The sequence below is a fragment of the Pseudopodoces humilis genome, chromosome 1 (genome assembly GCF_049639895.1).
Source record: "Pseudopodoces humilis isolate 2021_Gansu_Grassland_sample_001 chromosome 1, ASM4963989v1, whole genome shotgun sequence".
NCBI classification, from domain to species: domain Eukaryota; kingdom Metazoa; phylum Chordata; class Aves; order Passeriformes; family Paridae; genus Pseudopodoces; species Pseudopodoces humilis.
This window is the reverse complement of record NC_142200.1, coordinates 24,915,615-24,939,692: the sequence shown is the minus strand read 5'-3', so window position 1 is coordinate 24,939,692 and position 24,078 is coordinate 24,915,615. Positions and strand designations below refer to the sequence as shown.

Genomic DNA, 24,078 nt, shown 5'->3' with positions numbered 1-24,078 from the left:
GAAGGCCATATTTTTACACAGTGACTGCAAAAAGCAAAGGCATGAGAGAAAGAAATGGGTCATATAATATAAAATTCCAAACTGGAACACAACAGCTCTTTAAGACTTTGGCTTGGAAGTAGGTTTTAACAAATAAATATTCAACTACACTGATTTAAAGGTGTAAATGAAAATACGTTTAAGCAAGAGAAAAAGAAGCTGTTTTTTTTCATTTCCAAGATATTCTGTACCAGTAACAATAGTATAGGCTCTATTAATGAGCCACAGAGATGTGGTTTATTATGAATCATATCATGATCAAATACCAGTTGCATCTCAGCCTCAATAGATTCTCAGTTCTTACGATAATACCCTTGAAAATACCTAATTAACAAAGCCTTTCTGAAAAAAGAAAAAATAGCCAGGTGCTAATTTCCTTTTTTCCCCCCCAAAATAGTACTGATAATCAAACATTAGAAATAGCCTAAAATGAAATCCTTACTATCTACAGTATTTTACTGAGCATTACTCTGAAGTGAATAATGGGAAGGTCTTGACAATGGTGCAGTCTGTAAGTACCAAGCAGTGAAAGGAACTTTTGTTTTTCTTTAATAAAAACAAGACTTAGAAAACATGTCTTACAGTAAGAGATATTCAAATGCTCATATATAGGATATCATACACACTGTAACCAGCAAACCTAAGGAACCTGCTTTCTGCAGGTTTTTCCAGAGAAACACTGTAAATCCATCTCACGATTTATCTTCTTCTTTTCACATTAGGATCATATCTGCAAAAAAAAAATAAAAAGTTTGTCACAAATAAGTAAAACAATTATATTCAAAGTTTATATATAAATACAATGTGATGCAAACAATTTTATTATATATTCACAACAAGGGAATGACCAGTCCTTTCCCTGACTACACTCCTATAATTAACTACAGTTACTACTATTTGACTGAAGAATGCATAAGGTAGAACCTGTTAATGAACTTAAGACAACCCTTAATGAAATTTTCAATTTCCTAACTACTTACAACCTTTAAATTAAATGTACGAACAAGCTTCTCCAAGGCTTTTATGTCCCAACACTAAGCCATTTACTGGACAAGGATACCAAAAAAAACATAGGTGGAGGGAGGCAAAAGGGGTCCTGTACCTTTACATTGATGTACATCTACCCACAACTCATTCAGACAAAACCTTTCTGCTGCTTCCTACTTCTACATAAAGTAGATCCTTGCCCTACCTTGCCCTTTATACAGCTTCTGATTGACTGTTTGAAATTTAGAGCTACTTTCTGGACATACTAAATAGTTACCTGGTTTACTGCAATATGCTTATAGTCTGGCTCTATTTGACACTGCTATCCCTTGGCCTTCTCCATTTGTACTTCGTCTCCCAAAATTCCGTCATTTCTTGAAATTCTGATGTGTTTCATATTCATGCATGAATAATTTTCAGACACAACTGAATGATCAGGCAGTTTTACTTCCACTAATTCCGCTTTCACTCATCAAGACTTTTTGCTTAGACAGGAAAATGTGACAACTTGTGAGCCAAATTACATCACCACATAGCTAGAAAGGTATTAGAAGTCACTGTTGTTGCTATACAACTCAGACTTCCAGCACTGTTGCTACTATACAACTCAGGCTTCAAAAATGAAATGTCTACCTTTTGAAAGAAATGCTCCATCATTAACTGAGAACAGAGCAAGTTGTTAATGCAGTAGGATTTCCTGAATGGCTCTAACCTCTATTGATATGTAGTATTATGTTTGTTTGATAGTGATTCAGAAAAAAAATCCTTCTTCACCATAGGTGTTTTTCTACCTAAACGCACAACTTTTGGTGTTAGTCAAATTCATGGCAGGTGAGAAGTCAAACACTGGTCACTTGTTTCTTCAGAGAAAAAACATAGAAAGTAATGAAGTTTTTGCTAAACAAAATGAGGTCCCTATATTAACTCTCCATTTGACTTTGTTGTTGTAGCATTGTAACATGTTTGCTCAAACGTTTACATGTCTTCTGGACAGCAAATTCCACAGAAGAGTCTACAGATTGGATATGGATTCTATGGGCAGGGGAGGAGTGGGGAGATAAAGCAGATAGCAGTAGGAGATGATACATGATGTAAATCTCACATCAGCACAACAGCACCTTCAACCCTGTCTGTGACTGGCTACAGAGATGCTGACAGACAGTCATGAACATCTTTTCGTGTTATCTCCTCAACCTCACCTCCTCCCATTTCCCATGTTAAATGAAGCCTGAATAGTGTTGGGTTTTTTTCCAGAGAAATTGCTAAATCACTTTTACTATATTCTATCCATGGGAATACATGAAATTTTGAAAAGAATAGTCAAAGTTGTCTTTTCCAAAATCAAAATTTGTCCAAAAAAAGACGTGATGCAAAAAACCCCCATTTTTTGAAGTTCAAACATTAAACCCTTACCTAAAGAGATCATCAGCAAGTGATTCTTCTCTTGCATGCCGATCCTGTTCCTGTGAAAGTTAATTTAATATTTGATTGTTCAGGATAATTCTAATGAATCATCTAGAAAAACAATATTCCTGCACTAACAAGGTTTATCCCAAAGAAGTAAATTTTCTCTGAGTATTCCATTTAGTACATATTTACATTAGAGAAGTTATTTCATGACCCAAATATGGCTACCGCTACCAACTAATGAAATGGAACAGTTTGTGAAAGGTGTCAATTTTGGTCAGAAATGTTTTCTGGGTTTTGAGCACCATTATAGAAATAAAAAAAATTATCTGATTATTTGTGTATAAAGGGAATTTTAATTAGCATTATAAGCAGGAATTAAAAAAATGAGATAAGTTTTAATGCAACTGAATTTTAATCAGGCTGTGGAAACAATATGACTCATCAGCAAGTATTTTTAAGGAAACTATCAGAAAATGAAAGTCCTAGAGAACTGCCATGGTAAGTATTTTTTTAGGGCTTTTATATCTAAAGATGTGCACAAAAGAAAAAATATTAAACTTATTCTTACCACATCTCTTCAGTATACTCCAACAGAGTTTTACTCATGCACTTTATATTCTATTCAAGAGTAGAATACCAACTGTACTGTTGATAACTATTTGAACACAGTTAGCTATAAAGAATTTCTTTCTACTCCCTGTCACATTTTGACATAGAGCTTATTTTACTCATCAAAAGATTGCTCTCATTTAGGTTACTGACTTTGCTTTCTATAAATATTTCTGATTGTATGAGTGTTGTATGCAAAATGAATTTAAGTAACCTGAAAAAGAAGAGTGTTACCACTGATCTCTGGCATTCAGTAACTTTACTACTGTACGTGCTTCCATGAGCATGTGTGGACAAATAACCGGCTGAGGTTTTATTGAAAAAATAAAATCCCAAAGTATTCCAGTAATGATCACAGTTTGATATAGCCACTTACATTAGTCAAGTTTTTATTTGATCATGTTTAAAAAATAATTTCTTACCTCCATTTCTTGCCTTAACCAGTCTTCTAGCTCTGAATTCTTTTTAGCATGGTGAGCAATCAAATCTGATCCTCCAATAATGTGTGGAAGTTGTCCTGCCCCAGGGTAAGCTACCTGTTGGACAATAAATTTTTACAACTACAAGGCAAGCATAGTGCAGGTAAAAGATCTGTTTTAACAAATTCAGAAAGTCTATTCAGATATCACAGAAGAAAGTCAGGCAGTCTTTCTCTGAATAATATTCAAAGATCATATTTAAAAGTGACTGAAGTTGAAAAAAGTATTTACAGAAATCTGTTAACTCCCTCCTTTTACCAAAAGAAACAAGCAAAATACATCTGGTAAGTTAAATATGCTAAATAAATTTCATAGTGCATCAAGTGGAGTTTCAAATATTGATAAAATCAGTTTGTATTTTACTGTCAGACTGTATAAGCATCTGTTACAAAATGGCAGAAAATATTATCAGAAAATTAAAACATTATCCAAAAATGAGAGCACACTCCCAAGAAGTATTATTATGTGAACACATTCTATACATAGTATTTTACTGAAATGCCTTTGTAGTCATCTTATACCATATGATTTTAATTTTTATTTTATTTTCAATATAAACTGAATCAGTACTTTTACACTGAACACTAAGAATAATTTTCCTTCTGTCTTTAAGACCCAAGGAAGAAATCATCTTACTTTTGTATGATATAGATTTAGTTCTATTTAGAAATCCAAGTTAAAATGGAAGATTCTGCATCAGCCTATGCTGTATATATATATGTCGTTGGAGAAGTAGAACCGCTGTCTTTTGGAGGTACAACCAGATTATGGTAGCTATCACTTAACAACTTATTCCAAGTAACAGATTGGAGTAGGGAGTACAAATATCTAAATAACCTAGCACAAGGTAAGCCTTTGTCAACCTGGTACGTCTTCAGTCAACTAACAAAATATCTGTTTATAGTATAATATGGTATTTAAATTGTTTCTTTCTTTAGTAATTATCAATTTATAAAAAATCTTTAGTAACATATTTCTACTATCTGAACACAACACTTTTTAGTATTTTTAAATAGTGCCATCTTGTGACCATTTAAAAAACACACTAACCTTTCTGAACATTTTGAAATTTTTCTTCCCCCCATAGCTGGTATTTCCAGGAAGATGACTGCTCTGTCTTGGATGGCTGACAACCAATGATCTAAACTCTGTCAACAGAAGCCTGCTAGGAAGATTGCTGGAATCATCTTGGAGTTTGCTGTGGTTCTTATGTGGGAAGAAAAGGGAAGAAGCATTAAAGTGTATGAACAGGAAATGCAGCATATCTAACAGTACAAACTGTAGAGAAGTATCATGAGCAGAGCTAAGCAGATGTTAGGATCACAAAATAGTGAGGGGAAGCAGCCTCTTTAGACCATGAATAGAGTAAATTTGTTTTGCTTGTGTTAAAATATGTATTTAAATACTCCACAACAGATGAATTTTAACATCTTCAGCTCAGTTCTAGCCTACAGATATCTACCCAGCTCTAAGGCTGTAAGCTGAATTTGATCAATGCATCAAATTTTTCTAGTCCATGAGAATGCTCATATGGCTGCAAGCTTGCATGGACACTTTGCTGCCTGGGGTTACATCTATGTGGATTCCACAGGATATCTCAGCACAGGACAAGTTCACAAGTAATATTAAACTCTTTTCAAGGACAGCTGCAGTCCAGATGCAGTACAGTTGTTTTATAGTAAAATATAACTAAAAGTCATTTAATCTGAGCTGACCCTGCACTTTGGTGTACCTGCTCAGCAATCCCTCCTCTTGGGCTGATTTTTCTATGTAGGTGAAAAGGTGTTATTCTGGCCCTTGCTGACTGGCTACACTCTATCCCTCCAGAATTTTTTAATTTCAGTTTCATTCAGTCTAGTCTCCTTTTCCTCTGCCTCACTGCCACTCCAAGCAATTCTCTTCTCCTTCCTTCCTTCATCTCACCTACAAAAAATTAGCACGCTATCTACTGTTAATCACTGTATATTACATCTATTTTCCCAGTGCTCCATCTCTTCCATTTTAGTTGTGATCTTACAGCAGACAAGACTGCATCCCTGGCAGGTCTTCAAGTAGTAATGGAAGAAAATCATCAGTACAAGTATTAACCACATTGAAGAATTAATACAATTACATGTAGCTTCAATCATCTTTAAGTATCCACCCAAATGTCATTACAGAACCACACAGATGAACTGCAAGTGCTCTTTTTTTTCCACAGTCTACAAGCTGGACTGCACTATTCATATTTACATATGTTTAAGTTAAGGAGTACAATCTTCCAAACCTCCTTTAGGCTGAAATAGGATCCAAAAATACTATGTTCTTAAGAGTAAAATTTTGATGTGTTTTTGTAATGCTTCTTAAAGCTCACTGTTCAAACTTACAATCAGCTGGCTCCTTACCAAGACTGGTGACTCTTGCTTGATGTTACTTTTCTTTTCTGAAGTTAGAACTGATCCAAGTTCCTCTTCTTTCTATTTGATTAAGAATTATTTTAAATATAAAACTGAAATGAAATGGGAATTACATAAAATTGTTTTCTGCTCTTTATGGTAGAATAAACGTATTCAAATCAATATAAATTTTAGACAGAAAAGAAATTGCCCTGTACTTCAGATTTTTTTGGATTTTATGCACACTGTAAAAATTGTTGAAGGTCTTCACTATTAAAAAAAAATCACTTACTTATTCACCTGCTTTTTTTTCTTTCTTTTTATAGACTAGGAAGTTTTGTCCATCTATACAATCTTCAAAGTCCTGACAGGTTCTGGAAAACTGTAAAAGCTTTTGAATATAAAATGTAGCATTTTCAATTTCATATTTGAAGTGTACATGTGTGCAGAAAGGACACTTCATTACCAGGACAAGAAAGTATTCTGCAGATTGATTATGTCCTATATTTTAAAACCAGATTTGCATTACATAGATTATTTTCATTGCTTGATAAAATACCAAATCAGCTTTATGCAACCTGTAAGTTTTGAGTCAATTACTCACATTCTTCGTCTTGCCAGATACACAAGTTGCATCTATACTTACAGAAAATAGTTATCATATTTGCCTGGGGAGCTTTATCATGAAATCTCCTTCCTATTCCATCCACTGGAAATATATTTTACATTAAGTAGGTCATTATTAAACTATGAGAAGATTTCTTTTCTGCAAAAATCTTGAAGTGCATACCTGCTAAAATACCAGTTTAGTTGCACAAAGGATTTTTTTCTCCTTCAGAATCCTGACAAGGAGTTAGACTAGAAAAACTTTCCAAGCTGCAAGCAACAAAATTCAGTAGACTATTCCAAGTGCCGATTTTAGTCTGTCAGTATGGTCAGACCTAATAAAAAGTACCTACTCACTGACAGTATAAAAAGCAAGCAACAGAATTCTCTAAATTATAGAACTTGTCTTTTAAAGTTAGCCTGTTAGTAACACACACACACAAAAAAAGTGTTATAATGAAGTTCACACTTCTCCAGAAGCAAGCTCCAGTAAAGCATTAACAAGGTGTCAAGCTGGACTGACCTAAGGATGCACAGGCAACTACTAATTCTTATGTGGTCCAAGGAATCTTGCAAATTACAATTAATCATGCATTCAAACTTTTAAACACTTAAACACTGCCTACACTGTAAATGGACTAAACAGTAAGTGTTAAAATATGTATTTTAAATAAATAAAAAATAAACCTATTCTCTCATTTCCTATTGTATTGTTAATAGTCTAGACCTCTTAACTCTGTTTTCCTTTATAAACCCGCTTTTCTGTTTTTTCAACACAGTGATCATTGTTAACTCCAGGTATATAGTTTTCTTCATATCTCTTAGAAAATTTCCTTAGTGTCAAAAATAAAAACAGAAAAATAATCAAGAAAACACAAGCTGTGTCTTGGTTTTGCTGTTGTTTTTGTTGGTTTTGGTTTAAAATTTCTCATACAGGAATTTTAATAATCTTTCACATGATATCAAAACACTCTAACTTAAAAGATGTTGGACACAACTGTGGTATTCAACAGAAGAGGTCAACTAGAAGTTTCTTCAGAAAAATTCATTACATAAAGATAATTGAGTACTATCTTAGAATAAATAACCATATAAATAACACAGCAACAACCAATATGAGAAGTTTTTCTTGGACCAGGGATAAATTCTCCTATTCTACTTACAGTATATAAAGTTAAAAAAAAGAGGAAAAGTTCAGAATACAAGCAGCTTTCAATTTGCAAAGAAAAAAATGCCCAGAAGAATGAAAAAACATTTAGGTAGGTGTAAAACTGCAATGTTCATGTGTAAAAGATGAACAATTTTGAACTAAAAATTTGATGTATAAGATTTAAGCGAACAGATTTTACAAAGCTACTTTCTGTACGCAGGCAGCCTCCTCCTTAAAGGAGCTAACTGCATCCTTCTAACAAAGTTGCAAATTTCAAGATTAGGCACATGAGAAGAATATAAAACTTACCCACAATTTATTCTCCTCTCTCTGATTTACATTTACTTCTTGAATCCTGCTTCCTTTGGCTTCCAAACATTGTTTTTTTTGTGCATGTCCTCGAGCTTCCTGGTCATGATCTGTAACTTGATCTTCCCAGTCTACTTCTCCACTTCCAAACACAATTTCCAGTGCTTCTGTATCTTCAGATAAATAATTTAATTCCTTTCTCTTTTTTGGTGCATGATTTTCACTGGAAGTGGTTTTAGTGTCTGTTCTATCACTTGTTAGTTTGACACTTTCCCTCATAAGCTTTATACCCACGTCTTCTGCAAAATCTGGGTTTGGGTCCAGGATGTTATTTTTCTTTTGATGCTGTTTTGCTTCACTGTTGCAGACTGACGAAGTAGTGGATTCAGTGCACTTGGGAAGAGGTGATGACCTTTCCTCCAATTTTGCTAGTTTGGATACAGATGTTTCTTCTCCTTCGGCTCTTTCCCTTAGCCAGAAATATTACAGAAATTACAAAACAAAGAAATTACAAAAGCATTTTTGAGTATGATTAGCTGTACCCGCAACATAACAGCTTCTGGGCTTTTAGTGACTGCATTGTGAAATTTAAAGTACCCCTGAGGAAAACGTTTTCATTCTAGGAATTTGATCTAAAATTTTTAAGTATGTGTCAAATTAAAATTGCTTAAGTTAAAATTTTCCATAAACAGCATGAATATACCAATAAGGGAAGTAATGTCAAGAAAATTTCCGTGTACCTTTTTCTAGAAACCTGGAAGTAATTTGTAATTGAGTTTGACTGGTGACGTGAAGCACTCTCATGAGGTTTCCCAGCTTCTGAAAATTTAGATGGTGAGACAGGCTGACTTCTTTGACTGAACCCAGATGTTCTGTTCCCTCTAGGTATAGATGTTCCTGCATTTACACTGCCACCTGTGCCACTGTTTTTCTTTACGGCAGCTGTATCCTGGAAAGCCGTTTTCCTTTGTCTATGCACCTGGGAAGTATCCTCTATCTCCATACTAGATTGGAAAGGAAAGAAATACTAAATGACACACAGGATGTTACCAAAGATACACCAAATCAGAGACAAATTTTTTTAAAAAGCTATACCTGTACTTGGAACAAACTTATAAACAATGTGCTAAAAACAAACTATAAAATCTGCTATGATCAATACATTTTTATAATTGTGAAATGGCTTGAAATTTTTTAATAGTTCAGACAGTCAAGACAGATATGCAGTATCTACGTGTGCATTTGAAAGTCATCTAAATCCTATGGGATGCTTTCTGTTATTTAGTACTCAAAAGCAGAAATTATCTCACTGTAGACAAATGACATCAATTTAGTGAATGGCACTTCTTACCCCATATATCTTTCCCCATGGCAATGATACAGTTCCTCTGCCACAAAAGACTGCTTTATTTGCCAATATTAGCTTAGAAATTTCCATGAATACTTTACCATGTCTGCTCTTCTGTATCAGCTATGTAGAAGGTGCTGCTATCTGCAGCAGTTGGCATTATGGTTTCATCCACAGCCAGACTCTGGGAAACAGCTCGGCCTACAACAGCTGATGCAGAACTTTCAGGTACAGCTGCAAGACCAACATGAGAGAAGAACAGGAAGGTTACTATCAAATCTGTGTTTCTTTGCACATGCTATCACACATTACTAACTGATCACATGAGATCTTTTTAAAATGATCTTCAAGGAGTTTTAATTAAAAAATAAGCAGATGTATTAATTTAAAAAAAACCTGACAGAAAGAGTTCTAAAGGACCATATTCTGGAATTCAGATTCAGTTAAATATTCCACTGATTAAGTAATGGAATTCTACTTAAATAAAAATGAAGTATAATGGGAAATCATATACCACTATGTACATAATGTACTTAAAATATATTTTATGCAAAATATAAAATATATATCATGCAATATATAGATCATGCAAAACTGTCAGAGCACAAAATTCCTTATATTTACTCCTTTATAATGATCTCTAATGTGATTATTGTATCTGGGATACAAGTTTATTCAATTGTAAACACAGCTCCCTTTAAACTCTGATATCCGGTCTGTTTACACTATTTCAGACAACTTATCTAGTTGAATCACTGAGACTGGAAACAAGAATCAGCATCTCTGCCAGTACTGCATATAAGTCTAAGTCTTTCTCTATTCAAAATACATTTTCAAGTAAGTAATGTTCCTACATGTACAGACAAATTCTGGGTTTTTTCTTTAATTTTTTAAAACAATGGTAGATTTTTCTACCTCATACAACATTTTGCAGAACAAAACAATCTATAAAACATACTTCTGAAAATTTTATAGTAGCGAAATACAGAATAATACGAAGAGGCACAAAAAGAGAATTAGACAAACAAACCTCTTTCTCTCTCTCGAAGACTTTTATTATTACCACATTAGCAAATACAAGCTTCAAGACTCAGAATGTCCAGTCTCAAACTACTACTTCGGCAAATGTGGCAATCATGTCTCATTGTCTTAATTTATGGAAAGATTATTTTTAGTTTTTAACTATGAAGGAGGTGACTGTATTTTCCTAAAGCAAATTCTGTTTTGTGCAAAGGGCAAAAAAAGAAAAAAAAGCAAGCCTTAACAAATTATTTCCATTCCTATTCTCTTGATTTCTAACATTCATCTTTTACTTCCTGATTATCCCAGTTTTTTATGACAACACAGAATAGCATGGATTCAAACTACCCCACACATATGAATTCAGCGGTCACTAAAAATATGAATTTCAGATGTTTTTAAAGTATCTTTCCTTTCAAGGTCACTGCTCTGTGTGTCTTTTAGGCTAGTTTTAGATCTACTTTTTTATTTACATCTAAGAGTCATCTAATTTTCATTGCAATTTACTGCAAGACCATTAAAAACCAATTACCTCTTTGGAGTCATATACATTTTTCATAGAATGTCACTCTTTTTTAGTGGTTTTGCAAAACAGAACAACTTGAACATCATAACTGATGCTTCTACACAAAAAGAAGTATTGCCTCTTTGAGGCTGTTAACTTATTACTACCCTTCTTCCAATTACCTTTGGAAGCAGGCTGCTTTTGAGGGTTGCAGTATTTTTCCGTAGACATGAAGATAACTGCCAATCCAATTTCTGCCTCTGGAATAGCCCTTAGATTCTTACTGTTAATATACAAATAAAAAAAAAACAAATTATTTTTCAGTACAGATTCAAAGACAAATAGGCAAATGAGCACAAGTATAGCAAAGTACAAAATATTCCATTCCTCCTCCAAAAAAAATCAGCCTACGCTACAGTTCTTCCCAACAGAGTAAGTCAGCACAATTACCCTTTATTACAGCCATGTCCCATATCTATTAACTCCCGTGTTTCCTGCTGCTGTAGCCACTGTCTAGCTCCAGTAATCTGGCCAATACATCTCTCCTTTTCTGATTTTTGGGCATTTAACCAATTATGCCCTACCTCTGATTCAAAAATGTGTGAAAAAAGATTTGAAAGATCTGACCACTTCTTACAAGTCGGGCACCCTTTCCCCTCAGTCTTCTGTACTACAGTCATAAGGAGAGATTGAATGCTGTTTTCTCTACCTAAGGACTGAGAATTTGTTTTATTGTTTTAATAAAATAATGATAATCCTAGCATCTATGATGTTATAATGCAGTCTGCCCTCTCAAACAAAACCTACCACCAAAACAAAAACTAATTAGCATTAAACAGAAGCTGTTCTTCAAAAACACTGTATACAATAATTACACAACAATGAATTACATGACCTCAAGGTGCCATCTCATCTCTTACTGATGAAATACATATAATTAATAAAATATCATAAATTATCTATTTTGCATTCTTAGAATATATTAATTTAAAATTCTTTTAAATAGTAGAAGAGAAATTACTTGCTGTCTGTAATTTTAAAGCAGCTTCATCACAATGAATTTTTGTAGAAGTGAGTTCTACAAAAAATTAATGAAAAGAGAAGAAAACAAATTCCATCAAATCCTCACAGAACTGCCAAGTTCCCTCTTTAGTGCTTCAAGAAGTTTTAGTTACTCCACTAAATACTTAGAACAATGAAAAAATGCCCTCTCTATGAGCAACTTCCTGCTTAAATATGTATGCAAACACCATGACCAAGTCTCTGTAGATGTTCTGAAATTACCCTACCACTGTACAAGAGAACAGTGCTTCACCTTTCCAAGGCAGTCAGAATGGAATCCATCCAGTCTGTCATAGAGCCAGATCCTGAGATCTGAGAGTTTGCCAAAACCACATCAACAACACAGACTTCAGGAGAAAGTAGTAAAGGCATTTCTTTTCTTCCTTCTGTCATCAACTTTACTTCCCCTCCTCCAAGAACAACTGCTGGACCCAGTTTCTTGTGCTAAAAAAAGAATGCAAATAAAAAGAAATCTTAGAATGCAGTCAGTTTAGAAGTATCAGAATAGAGAACTATCAGCGTAGTGCTTCTCACTGATGCACTACTGCAGATGCAATATGTTCTGTTCCTCTTCTACATTCTATCTTGCTTAGGCCACTGTACTGCAGGATAAATGCACACAAATCCTTTCCTGATGAACCCAGAATGAGTGTGATTTCAGAGTGAGCAAATCCATACTAAGCTACCCCTGCAATATTTTTGCAATGTAAAGCCTAATTACCTGCTTGGCAGTTAGAAATACAAAAGTTTTTCCACTGAATATTTTTTTCCTTTCATGATGCTCAGATAAATCCAGGTTTTCACTGCTAATGGAAGGCTCATCAACTGGAGGATAAAAGCTGCAAGAACAGAAAATGAAAGTTACAAAATTCAGATTTTCTTATCAGTACTGACTCATAGTCCTTTCTGTTTTAAAGTTCTGAATTTCTGAAAATCCTGCATTTCTCTGTTAAAACTACTTACATAAATAATTTTCAAGAGATTGTTAGGAACAGAGCCCCTAATTTCTCAGCATCAAAGACCAAGACATACCCACATTCCTACTAACAATACAGACAAACGAGAATGCAACTTCATTCTGCACTTATTCTAGATAATAGTAAAACTCCACACAAAATTAGTCACCTTGCTTCCTCTACCCTCCACGTGGGGATAGTCACCCCTCATTCTCTTCTACTGTGTCAAGAAATTGTGTATCACTACACTCAAAACAGCCATAATATGACAGCAGACAAGTATACTTCTCTTGCTGGTGGGATAGAGAACTGAAGGATTCACTCTGCAGATTCTATACTGTTTTTTCCAATACAGGCAAAGGGAGCAGGAGTTTAGCTGAGAAACATATTAGGCAAAAATAAATTCTACCCTGAAGCCCTAAATTTTGTCAGAGCCTGTGACCTCAGCTTCAGTTAATGATGGCCTGCCCAGAGCACAAAAAGCCTCTAGAGTTAGGACATTAATCTAATCAATAATTTCAGGATGCTTACAACATCTTTGAGCCACATATTCCCTTCTACAGCAGCTCTGACAGAGCAAGGTGAAGGCATACATCAGAAAGAAGGTAAACTACAGGTCAATTTTAACCAAACTATACTACATCTGTACCCAACAGCTGTTTATGTACACAGTTTAGCTGATGACTGAACTACTTATCTTAATTCTGACTGCTAATTATATATTATTTTCATACTACTATGCAGGAAAAAAAAAAAAGATGCTGAAACACACCATCAAATTTGGTTTAACAGCAATGATTGGCAGACTCTAAGAAGACACATATGAAGTGCTGAAATATTGACGATTCAGAAAAAAATTGAGCATCTGTAAACAGAAAAACATCCCTCAAACATTGAGAACATTAATGTATTTCAAGCTGAACACAAAAATAAGCACATAAATTTCCTACTTCATCCAAATACACAATTCAATTATGACATGCTAAAATGTGCTATACAGTCACAGGTGTTTTTAAATAATCTTCATTCTTATGTGTTCTTAACAATCTCAGTCTTCACAATCATTCTTCAAACTTTATGTACACAATGAAAATTAAGCAACCTGAATCTACCAGATTTTGAAAGGTGAGTATTTGATCTATTTCAGCAGCCTGTTCAAATCTGTTTACAAAAATACTGTTACATTGAAATTGAATAGATGTGATAAAGCCTACTAATTTAAAATAGAAATAGGGCACATCAGACTTTAGCTATTATGCCAGACGGCTTCTGATAACAGGCCCCATAGAAACAGATTTAACCTACGATAATACAAGGGACAAAATAATCTTTAAAGATGAAAGCACGAGTAAAAATGGAAAAACAACAGTTTTCACAACTTTGAAACTGGACTACAGTTTCTTTATAAATAAATTTCAAAATCTCCATTTTTTAATTTCAACCAACAACTTTAACTGATGATTGTCTCCAAAAATACCCAAAGAAACAGCCTTTGATTTTCCTTGTAAGCTCTTATCCAATGGTGATTTAAGCTCAAAAGGCAACAGTCTTTTGCCGTCAGGATTCTGAAGTGCTCCTCATATTTAGTCTCACAAGCTTTTAATAGTAACACCATTATCCAGAAAAGTTCCTCTGGAACCTCGAATCTCCCAATAAATAGATTTTGATTCTTGGCGAGTTTCTGTTAAAAACTCTATTACCCTGCACTATTGACACTGGACTGCAGTAATAAAACACATTATTTTATACAGGACTGTGTTTATGCAGTCATTTGTGAAATCTTCAGTTTTTGTTCTTCCTTGCATAGGTTATCAGAGAGTACACAAGACAGGGGTAACACCATAAAAAAACTCACATCCCACATTCATATAGGAATTGTAGGTTTGCCATTATATGAAGTCTTACTATAAACAAAAAAGATTCTTTAATTATTTTTTTCTTTTTAACTTTGAGATGTTTCCCTAGATTTTTTGGGAGGGATCAGCTCTGCAATGTTAGTATTGATTTAATTAACAGTGTCATCAAGTATTGGTGTCTCCATATAATTTTCCTGTTTCACACCCAAACCAGTACTGCCCCAAGCTGTCTGGTATCCTGTGGCTATAGCAGCTCAGGTCAGCTCTAGCTACAATGCACAGTGTAGAGATTCCCAGTCAAAATTAGAAGTATTTTTGGAAATTTAATGAAAATAGCTGCTAAGTAAATTTTCAGCATCTTCACACAAGTCACATCTCAAAAATATGACCTATTTAAAATACAGCAATTATTTTAAACATAGATCTGTGTATTACATTAACTGTTTCATTTAGCTTGATGCAGAACTCTCTGTGAAAGCTACATGTGTGCACTGCTAGTGTCACTACCTTTTAGTCAGTTCAGGCCCCCTCAGCATCGTAAAAGTTAGCAAAAATATTTCAGAAAGGTAAACATATCCATCTGCTTCTTTTTTAGGGAGCACTTAAAAGCCAATTATACTGTCACTTCTCTATTAAATGGACACACATCCTGGTTACAAGACAAAGACACTGTTGACTTGTTCTTGTAACAGACAGGAACAGCAGCATTACCACCAGGTAATACTTGACCAAACAAATTTCAAGTTGCACAACCAATCACTAGCTTTTGATGGCTTGTATGACCTATACTACAACAGATTAAAAAAATCTTGCAGGAAAGTATTTCAGAGAGTACTAAATTGTTTGTTTAGTTTTCCTACATCCTCTGAAAACAATGCAGAAGTTTAACTAGAAGGGAAAGTTATAATTCATTCAGATTCTCCCTTTCTTTTGAAAGTGAAGAACAAATGAGTTTTAAACCACTCACAGATGATTCATCTGACATGTTATATAAACCCCACTAATGTAAAGCAGCATCTAGAAAATAGGGAGTATTTCCTACCAATTGCTCCAGATTGGTGTCTGTATTTTTCTAACAAGTAGTGTCATGTTCTATGAAACGTATTTTACCACATATCAAGCACAGCTTATTGTGAATGCTCTCATTTTGTTTGTTTCTATGTATGCACCAGAAGTTTATTTAGTATCTACTGAGCCTCAGCCTTCAAACTGTTCTACCAATGGCTACTTCCACATCTACTAAAGAAAATAAACTGCCATTTCCTAACATACATGCATATTTATGCACACATGAATGTATAGACATAGCGGAAATTTCTCACCTGTATAAACCATGTGTTCATACAACAAAAAACCAACAACCACAACCCCCAAACAAAACACACGTCTCCCTTTTCAAGGTAAAATGAGCAGCAATATGGGCTTAGATGAAATTGTCACGAAAAATATTGGGACTGTTTTACATTTTCTCACATCAAGAAAATAAGAAGAGCTATTCTGCAGAATTTACTGATTCCAAATGAAGAATTCCCTTTTGAAGTTAATTTAACCATGAAATCAGTGAGTATTTTATTGTCATTTAGTGAAGGCCAATGCATAGCAGTCTCACTTCATCTCTTGACAGATAATTAAAAACCTCTTCCATTTCAGAAAATTCAATGATCAGGCTAACTCTATTCTGACCGAAGTTTACAGTAAACTCAGTAACAGCACACTGGGAAAATAACTCTACATAATGAAAGAAACTTGATACAATTGCTTTATTTTTATGTATCAATTCCCAGAAGTGTTTGAAGCAACATTTAAATTCCAATAAAACAAATTCCTTTTTAGAGACAGTAACATCTCTAAGAATAGAGTCAATTCCAGAGCTCATTTTATAACTCTAGGAATAAGAACAATAAAATTGCAAGAATATTAAAACGTTAATCATATTAAACATTCTTCCACAAATAAAATTACTGTGAATTGCATATTATGTCAAAAATCAACAGATAAATGTGTAGTTATCTGATAATCTAATTCCCATAAATTTCATTCTGCAACACAGTAAACATGATTTGGCAACTTACCTTTCATGATTTGGCAGCTGTTGCCTGGACTGAATAGCTCTGATTAATTCAGAAAAAAATTCTGGTTTTATAATTGGTCGAGCACAAATCAAAGCACATATAGTCTGAAAAAACAGGAAATACAAATTTACGGCATAGAAGAAGTTCAAAGAGAGCATGGTTTGACTGACATTAGTTTTTTAAGAGCTAAGATGTGGAAAATATCAAACAATTAAAACAATACTCATTTGTGCTTCTAGGATTGTTTTGCTTCAAACAGCCTAACTTTTAATTGGTGTCTTGATTAAAGTTATGAAAATGTAGAGGGCAACTGATGAAAATCACTAAGTCTTCAAAACTGGCTTTTTTTGTTTTCTTTCCCTACAAGCTCCTGTTGACATACACATCCTCAAACTTGGAAGAAGAGTTGACTACAGTTTTGTAGAGAAAAATCTTCAACAGGTCTAGAATTTAATTAGCATTTGTGGGAAAACTGCAAAGCAACAGGCAAAAGCTCTACATACCTTAACAGTAACTTTTACTGATACCATTACAAGGTGGGTACATTCTATTGTCCATTCATTCACTACAAGGCCTCCAAGCTGCTGAATGGCTTGATTTAAAGCCTTTTTCTGAGCTACATCTAAACATGAGGAGCAGACAACCAAAGGTTCATATTCCACTCTGCAAAGAACAAGTAAAAGAGAATTGCTTTAGTGAATTTGGCCAATCGCTACGATGAACAGAGCTGACTTAACTATCACATTTGTATCTCATGGAATTCTGATGGAAAAAAAATAAAAGATCCATACTCTAATCTAGATCAAAGTAAAATCTTCCTGCTTTAAAATTTACTGAAGAAACAAAATACTAATTTTTATTCAGAAAAATTAATGACAACTTGACCTGATGTCTGAAATATTTCTATGGACTTGTGGCTCTTTTAGACATCACACAGAATTAGTGCTGCAAGAATAGTGTAAGGTCTGGGAATATCAAAATAAATCTGAGTGTGTGCCTCCAAAAGCAAAAGCATGGTCAACAGAACAGGTCACCAACAGATCAATACTTAAAAATGTAAGTGTCATTAAATGCAATTTCAAGTAACAGTTTCCTAATATTTCCATTATCCTTGACCATAAACCTTTATACATATTTTAGATCTTCCATGTCAAATTACATTATTTTATTTTTTTAGATTATTTAAATTTCTTTCTACTTTGTAGATTTTCTAGTACAACAGCCATGATGTATCCAGTCTCATGGTATGATTCCTGTATCATGTTTCAGATATGTTTACCTAAAATACAAAAAAATAATTCATTGTAGTAATTGGAGGAGAGTTTTTTCTAACAATAAACAATACCAGCAGCACTGATAAAACTGAATAAAATTTAAGGCACAAAGCCACCTTCTGATTACTTGGATTTTAATGATTATTAGACTTTTTCTATTTATCTGCTACTTCATTTCCAGAAGTGCTTCCTATAAATAAACAGACAGCACTGGCTACCATGTTAAATTTGGAAAAAAATATCAAGTTGGGTTCACATCCTCCTGCAACATCAGTTCTTTTCTCATTACATTATGAACAGCTCACAAGGGCTCCAACAAACTCTAAACCTTTCTCCTTCTTCTCATTTGGTGTAGGATTTTGTTATTTGCCTAAGAGAGCCTGAAAATACTCACTGTACATGACACACCTTCTAAAATGCCAACGCTTTCTTATCTAAAATTTTAATCTCCCAGTGTCAAAATAAATTACATAAGAATATAATGGAAAACTATTTCAGAAGCAGGTGTGGAACACAGGCAAAATACTATTCACCTCCTTCGCTTCCTAAAAATTCATCATTGCTGTATCACTTGCAAAGTTGTATGATGTGCTAAAATACTCTTCTAAAAAATTAATTTTTTACTTGATGTTTTATAATCAAAACACTTACCTAAACTTGCTCTCAAAGACTCCAAAGTTGATTCTGTCACCAGACTGCAAAGACACTGAAGTACCATTGAGTTTTGATCCATTAACAAAGGTACCATACTTAGACGTATCTCTTACTGTTAATATAGGTACTGAGAGAGACTGACTCTGAAAATAAATATAAAGAAGCCATTACAGATTATCAGAATGAGACAGCTTTATCAGAAACAAGTTACTATCACTGTGGATCAAAGCAATGGATAAATAAGAAGCAGCCCACAAAATACCATCTTAAATAAAGACTCTGGAAAATGAGGCTTGCTATATGTAATTATTTATCTTCTGTTTTTCACTGTAGAGGAATGAGAAAATCCACATGTTTTTAGCTTTAGAACTTTTGTGCTTCTTACACTTAGTCTTTCTGGAGATTACACTTTGTCTTTCTGGAAACTGTGCATGGCAGTCATTCATTGGCCCAAAGCCTGAGCTAGTGCAATTTAGCAAGGCTCTGAGATTTATTATGTTTTTACCTACCACTCAATTCTATTCTGGGCATTGGGCTGAATAGTAAGAAAGCCTAAGGTCACCTGAGGGCACTTTCTTGCACTTCCTTCCATGGAGAATGCTACTCTTCCCCAAACTGCAGGACCTGGAGACTCCAGCACCTCTTGAGAAGAGATTAGATATTGTCAGATTTCCAAAGTGGTTCACAAGCCAATGAGAACACTGACAGCTTGTTTTTATGAAATTCTGCCATGCAGTTATATGGCATTTCACAGAACAGATAAGGTTGGAAGGGACCAGTGGAGATGACCTAATCAAACCTGCCTGTTGAAGCAGGTTTCCTTATAGCAGGCTTTCAGGATTGTCTCCAGGCTCCTCTGGAGTATCTCCAGAGACAGAGACTCCACAACCTCTCTGGGCACTCTGTTCCAGTGCTGAGTCACTCTCACAGTAAAGTTCTTACTCATGTTCAGTGGAACTTTCTGTGTTCCAGTATCTGTCATTGTCTTTGTCCTATTGTTTGGCACCACCAAGAAGAGCCTAGCTCCATCCTGTTGACACCTTCTCAGCTACTTAGAGACATTGATGAGGTCCCTTCTCAGTTGTCTCTTCTCAAGGCTGAACAGGCCCAGATCCCTCAGCCTTTCCTCACAACTGAGGAGCTCCAGTCCCCTCATTATCTTCATAGCCCTCTGCTGGACTCACTCAGTATTTGCAGAATTAAAGGGACAAATTTATTTTATATATTTTACATATTTTATTTTAAAACTGCATAAGGTTACATAAATGAAATTTCTGCTGACTGGCTTCAAAACATCCATATATGTCACAACATTTAGTGGCAGCATATTGCTGATTGCTAATTCTCCTTGGCACATTTTTCTTTTCTGTGCCCTAAGCAAATACAGAATTAATGATGTGAAATGAAACAGAAACTAAGACTGCAGTAAAACAACTGAAGCACTTCCCTGAACCTAAAATTTGCCTGTGCAATGAAACTTAATAATTTTCCTGCTATGATTATTTTAATACAAATTCCTAGTGAATCTTTCTTTTGAGATAAAAGGAAGCTTGGACTATTAAATTATGCCACTAGATTCCTTAATGGAAGCAAACAAACCTAAGGGGAAAAAAAAAATTCAACATAAAAAACCAAAAAAGAACAAGTGATCAATGGTTCTACTCCAAGCATAAAACAGGTGAGAGCAAAATATGAGTATGCACGGTCATAGCAGCCTGAATTATTCCCATAGTGCATTGATAGTGTAGTAAAATGGTGGCTACTTACAGGGCTTGTTTCAGGCCGACTTACGGTCAGAACTGCATGACTTCGACTGATAGACTGATCATCCTGAATTAAAATTGAGCAGTTTTTACGTCCAACAATATATTCTGTACCACTTAAAAGCCGATATGGCTCTCCTGGAAATAAACAAGAGATAAAAAAATAACTATTTAGAAAAAAACATCAAAAAACCTGAAGCACATAGGAGAGCTACTGAGAAATTTGTAGTACATCTAAGTCCCAGCTTTGCCATGCATCATTTATACATTTATATTATATCATTTATGGTCAGAGCATGGTGCTAGTAATTCCAAGGTTGTGGGTTTTATCCCCATGTGTGCCATTCACTTAAGAACTGGACTCAATGATCCTTGTGGGTCCCTTCCAACCCAGAATATTCTGTGACTCTGAATTCTGTGATTCTGATTAGGCTGATTAAAATTATGCCTTTAGCTTACAGACAAAACCTCTTTACTTCTTTCTTGCTCCCTTTTGTCTGTAAAAGGATACATTTTACCATAAACAAAGCAGTTTCAAAAGTGGTGACACACTTCTTTCAAGGACAATATAATTTTACCAATACTTTCTTGAAGATTAAGTGCAACATTTAGAAGAAAATAAAAACAAACAACACAATGTAAGAGGTTTTCTAAAACACCTTTGTAAGGGCACTTAATTTTTTTGAGGTTCTATTATTTATTCACTTAACTGATTAAGAGGTTCAGACGAAAATGTCCTCCTAATGAATGTAAGGAGATCTTCATGTAAATCAAACTGATAGTAAGTTCAGCCTCTGACCAATGTTTATGTTTTAGCTTATGCTTTGAACTCGTCACTTGGACCCCATGGTGGCTTCCCAGTGAATGGCTTGACTGTCTCCCAAAGGTGTGCTACCATTAGTCAACAGAACAAAAAATGTTTCTTGATAAATAATAAGTACAGATAAATAGTCATTATCAAGCCTGGCAAATAACTTTTCAAATATGAACTGTGCAGAAAGGATCGTTCTGAATAGAACGAACAGTGTTTTGATTCATTCAAGAGTTCTCCAGGCAGTAAGAGGTAAATCAGTTCATTTCAACGGGATTAGGTGCTGTATCTACCAGGAAATAAATCAAACATCCAAAATTTCCTCCCAGTGCGCCAGGGACTAGAGAACAGATGCAGTTGTGTTACATCTGTTCCTCATAAGCACTTAGGAAGAAATGCATGTATTATGTGACACCTATTACTAAAGCTCCTATGGACAAGAAAACGAAGAAAAGTATAGAGACGATTTAGTTTCAAATCTCTGCATGCAAGAACCACCATGTAGTTCAACACTTAGTCCTTGAAACATCAACACAATATTTAAGGATGGTTTCTGAGGTTGCTGCCTCCGAATTCAACTATCCAGGTATTTCAAAGCAGGACTCTGTAACCCGCAGCACCCTATGACATCCCACACAGGTTCAGAAAGAAGCCCTACTAGATTTAACAGGCGCTCTGGTCGGCAGTGCTCCTGAGAAATACGGAGGCTTCACCGCGGAAGAACGGCGAGAGCGACGAGGCCTTGGATCACTATGGGCCCGAGGCAGCCCGGACACCAAGCCCGGCCGGAGCCAGCCCTATGGAAGCCAACACAACGGCAGGCCCGGGGACCCGCGCAGGCACCGCTCGGGGCGGGGAGGGGACCCGCGGTGCCTGGGCCCAGCCCGCCGGAGCGGCGGCGCCGTGTGCCGCTCCCTCACCTTTTCCCGAGGCGGGCACCAGCTTCCACATCCCGGAGCTCTGCCCGGCAGCCCCCGGCGAGCCGGGGCGAGGCCGGGCCGGGGAGAGAAAATCCCGGGACCCGCCGCCGCCGCGGAACCGCGCGCAGGGCCGGGCTAAGGGAGGGACGCGGCCGAGGGCGCCGCCTACCGGCCTCGCGCAACCTCGGCAGCGCTGGCCCGGCGCGCGTGCGCGGAGGGCGGGGCCGGGCGGGGAGCGAGGCGGAGCCGGGGCGGGGCCGGGGCGGAGCCGAGGGAGGCGTTCCCGTGTGACAGCCGGTCCGCTCCGTCCCGTGTCAGCGTGCATCGGAGCTAGCCTCTCCGGCCCCGGGGGCAGCTTCTCACAGGAACCACCTCTGTGCCCCCCCCGCTAGCAAAAACCAGGCCTTGCAAAACCAATACATTCAGTCATATCATCTTGTTCGCAGAAATACAATGATTATATCACAGGTAGCTGTTTGGCACATTTGTTTTTTCCAATGCATAGTTTGTAGTTTGTTTCCTCTTGTTGGCATTGTTCTGGTGAAGCTTCCTAAATTCTGTAGTATTTGGCGATTTAAAAGCTTCTCTTGAACTATATACATTCTGTTTCTCCAACTTTTTTTTTTTGTGGTTTGTTTCTTGGAGTTGTTATTGTTTTGTTTTTCTGTTCAGATACTGCAGATACCTTGAGACTCAGTGTGGTTGAATGAACTGATTGTAATGGAATGTTACTATGTCAGTTTTAGAGCAACTCTAACTCTTAATAGATATATTCCACATGCTGCTTTAATTCTAAATGTGGCAATTACTGCCCAGCAGTGTGGAACTATTGCTTCAATGCCTGCCAGACAGCGTGCAGAACTCATGAAGATGTTACCTACTCTAGAGCTTACTAAGCCACAGAGCATCAACTATTTTTTTTTTTCCTAAATGCTGAACATTTAGGGAAAATTGCTGTTTCGCCATCTTTGTACAGTGCAATGAGGAATAAGCCTTAGGATTTAAATTCTGCTTCCTCTGAACTCCCACAGAGGTGTGTAATCAGTTCACATGGAATTCTTAATTCAAAAGCTGAGAGTACAGATCCACTGATAGATTTGTTGTCTTTCATGCCAAGTTTTGTAACTGCATAGATCATCAAGTGAGGTGTCCTCCCCTCAAAACCTGAAGCTTCATTAAATCTGTAGGTTCTTACAGCTACTATGCTACTCCCCCAACCCCTTACCCTTCCTTATGAGTAGATACAATTCTGCAGGTTTCTTTGTCTGATTACCAGGGCTGTAGAAATGGGTGGGTATCAGTCAGTCCTTACTTTTTCCATCAGCCAGTCTCTGTGTTCAACACAGATAAATCAAGTGTCTTGTTATTGCAACATAATCTCCTGTAGCTGAACGATGTTCACAGACTGCTTAGCTGTTTCTGAACTCTATTAACAGCACTGAATTGGAAATGAGAACTCTTGATCTTTCTGGTAAACCTTGTTTCACAGCAGTCAGCCAGTGTTGATGTGTGCAGAGAACAGAGCCTCTTTCTGCTGCCCAGGAGTGATCTTTGAATGCACAATTTCACCTCAAATCAGGCCCTGTGTTACCCACTCCATTTGAATTTCTAGCTAGCAGACAGCTAATATTCGCAGCCACCTCCTTTCTCATATTTCTTTAACAAAACAACTCCTCTTTCCTCAAAACACATGCCAACAACAGGCCACCATACGATGGGTAAAGGGCACAGCAATTCTTGGGTTTAGATACCCCAAGGAAAGCAAACAAACAAAAACACCAAAACCCCCAACAAACAAGCTAGTTATTTAGCATCCTTTAAATAGCATTTAGAAAATCACTTGCAATACTAAAATTCCAACCCAGCGAAGTGG

At 36.0% G+C, this 24,078-nt stretch overlaps 1 protein-coding gene across 2 annotated transcripts; it reads right to left on the bottom strand.

Moving 5' to 3' along the window:
- Positions 1 to 565: 565 nt before the first annotated feature.
- Positions 566 to 22,343, bottom strand: NBN (nibrin). Of its 2 annotated transcripts, none has more exons than XM_014258038.2 (16): positions 22,206 to 22,343; positions 20,479 to 20,612; positions 18,709 to 18,854; positions 17,287 to 17,446; positions 16,784 to 16,887; positions 12,621 to 12,738; positions 12,153 to 12,343; positions 11,020 to 11,120; positions 9,414 to 9,546; positions 8,705 to 8,968; positions 7,965 to 8,433; positions 5,909 to 5,980; positions 4,575 to 4,730; positions 3,468 to 3,581; positions 2,440 to 2,489; positions 566 to 769 (listed from the first exon to the last, which is right to left on the bottom strand). In XM_014258038.2, exons 1-16 carry the CDS (start codon positions 22,234 to 22,236, stop codon positions 739 to 741), a joined length of 2,274 nt encoding a protein of 757 aa, XP_014113513.2. In that variant the 5' UTR covers positions 22,237 to 22,343; the 3' UTR covers positions 566 to 738. The 2 variants fall into 2 exon arrangements, with proteins under 2 accessions (XP_014113513.2, XP_087907569.1); XM_088051443.1 differs by lacking the exon at positions 22,206 to 22,343 and adding an exon at positions 21,185 to 21,329.
- Positions 22,344 to 24,078: the final 1,735 nt, after the last annotated feature.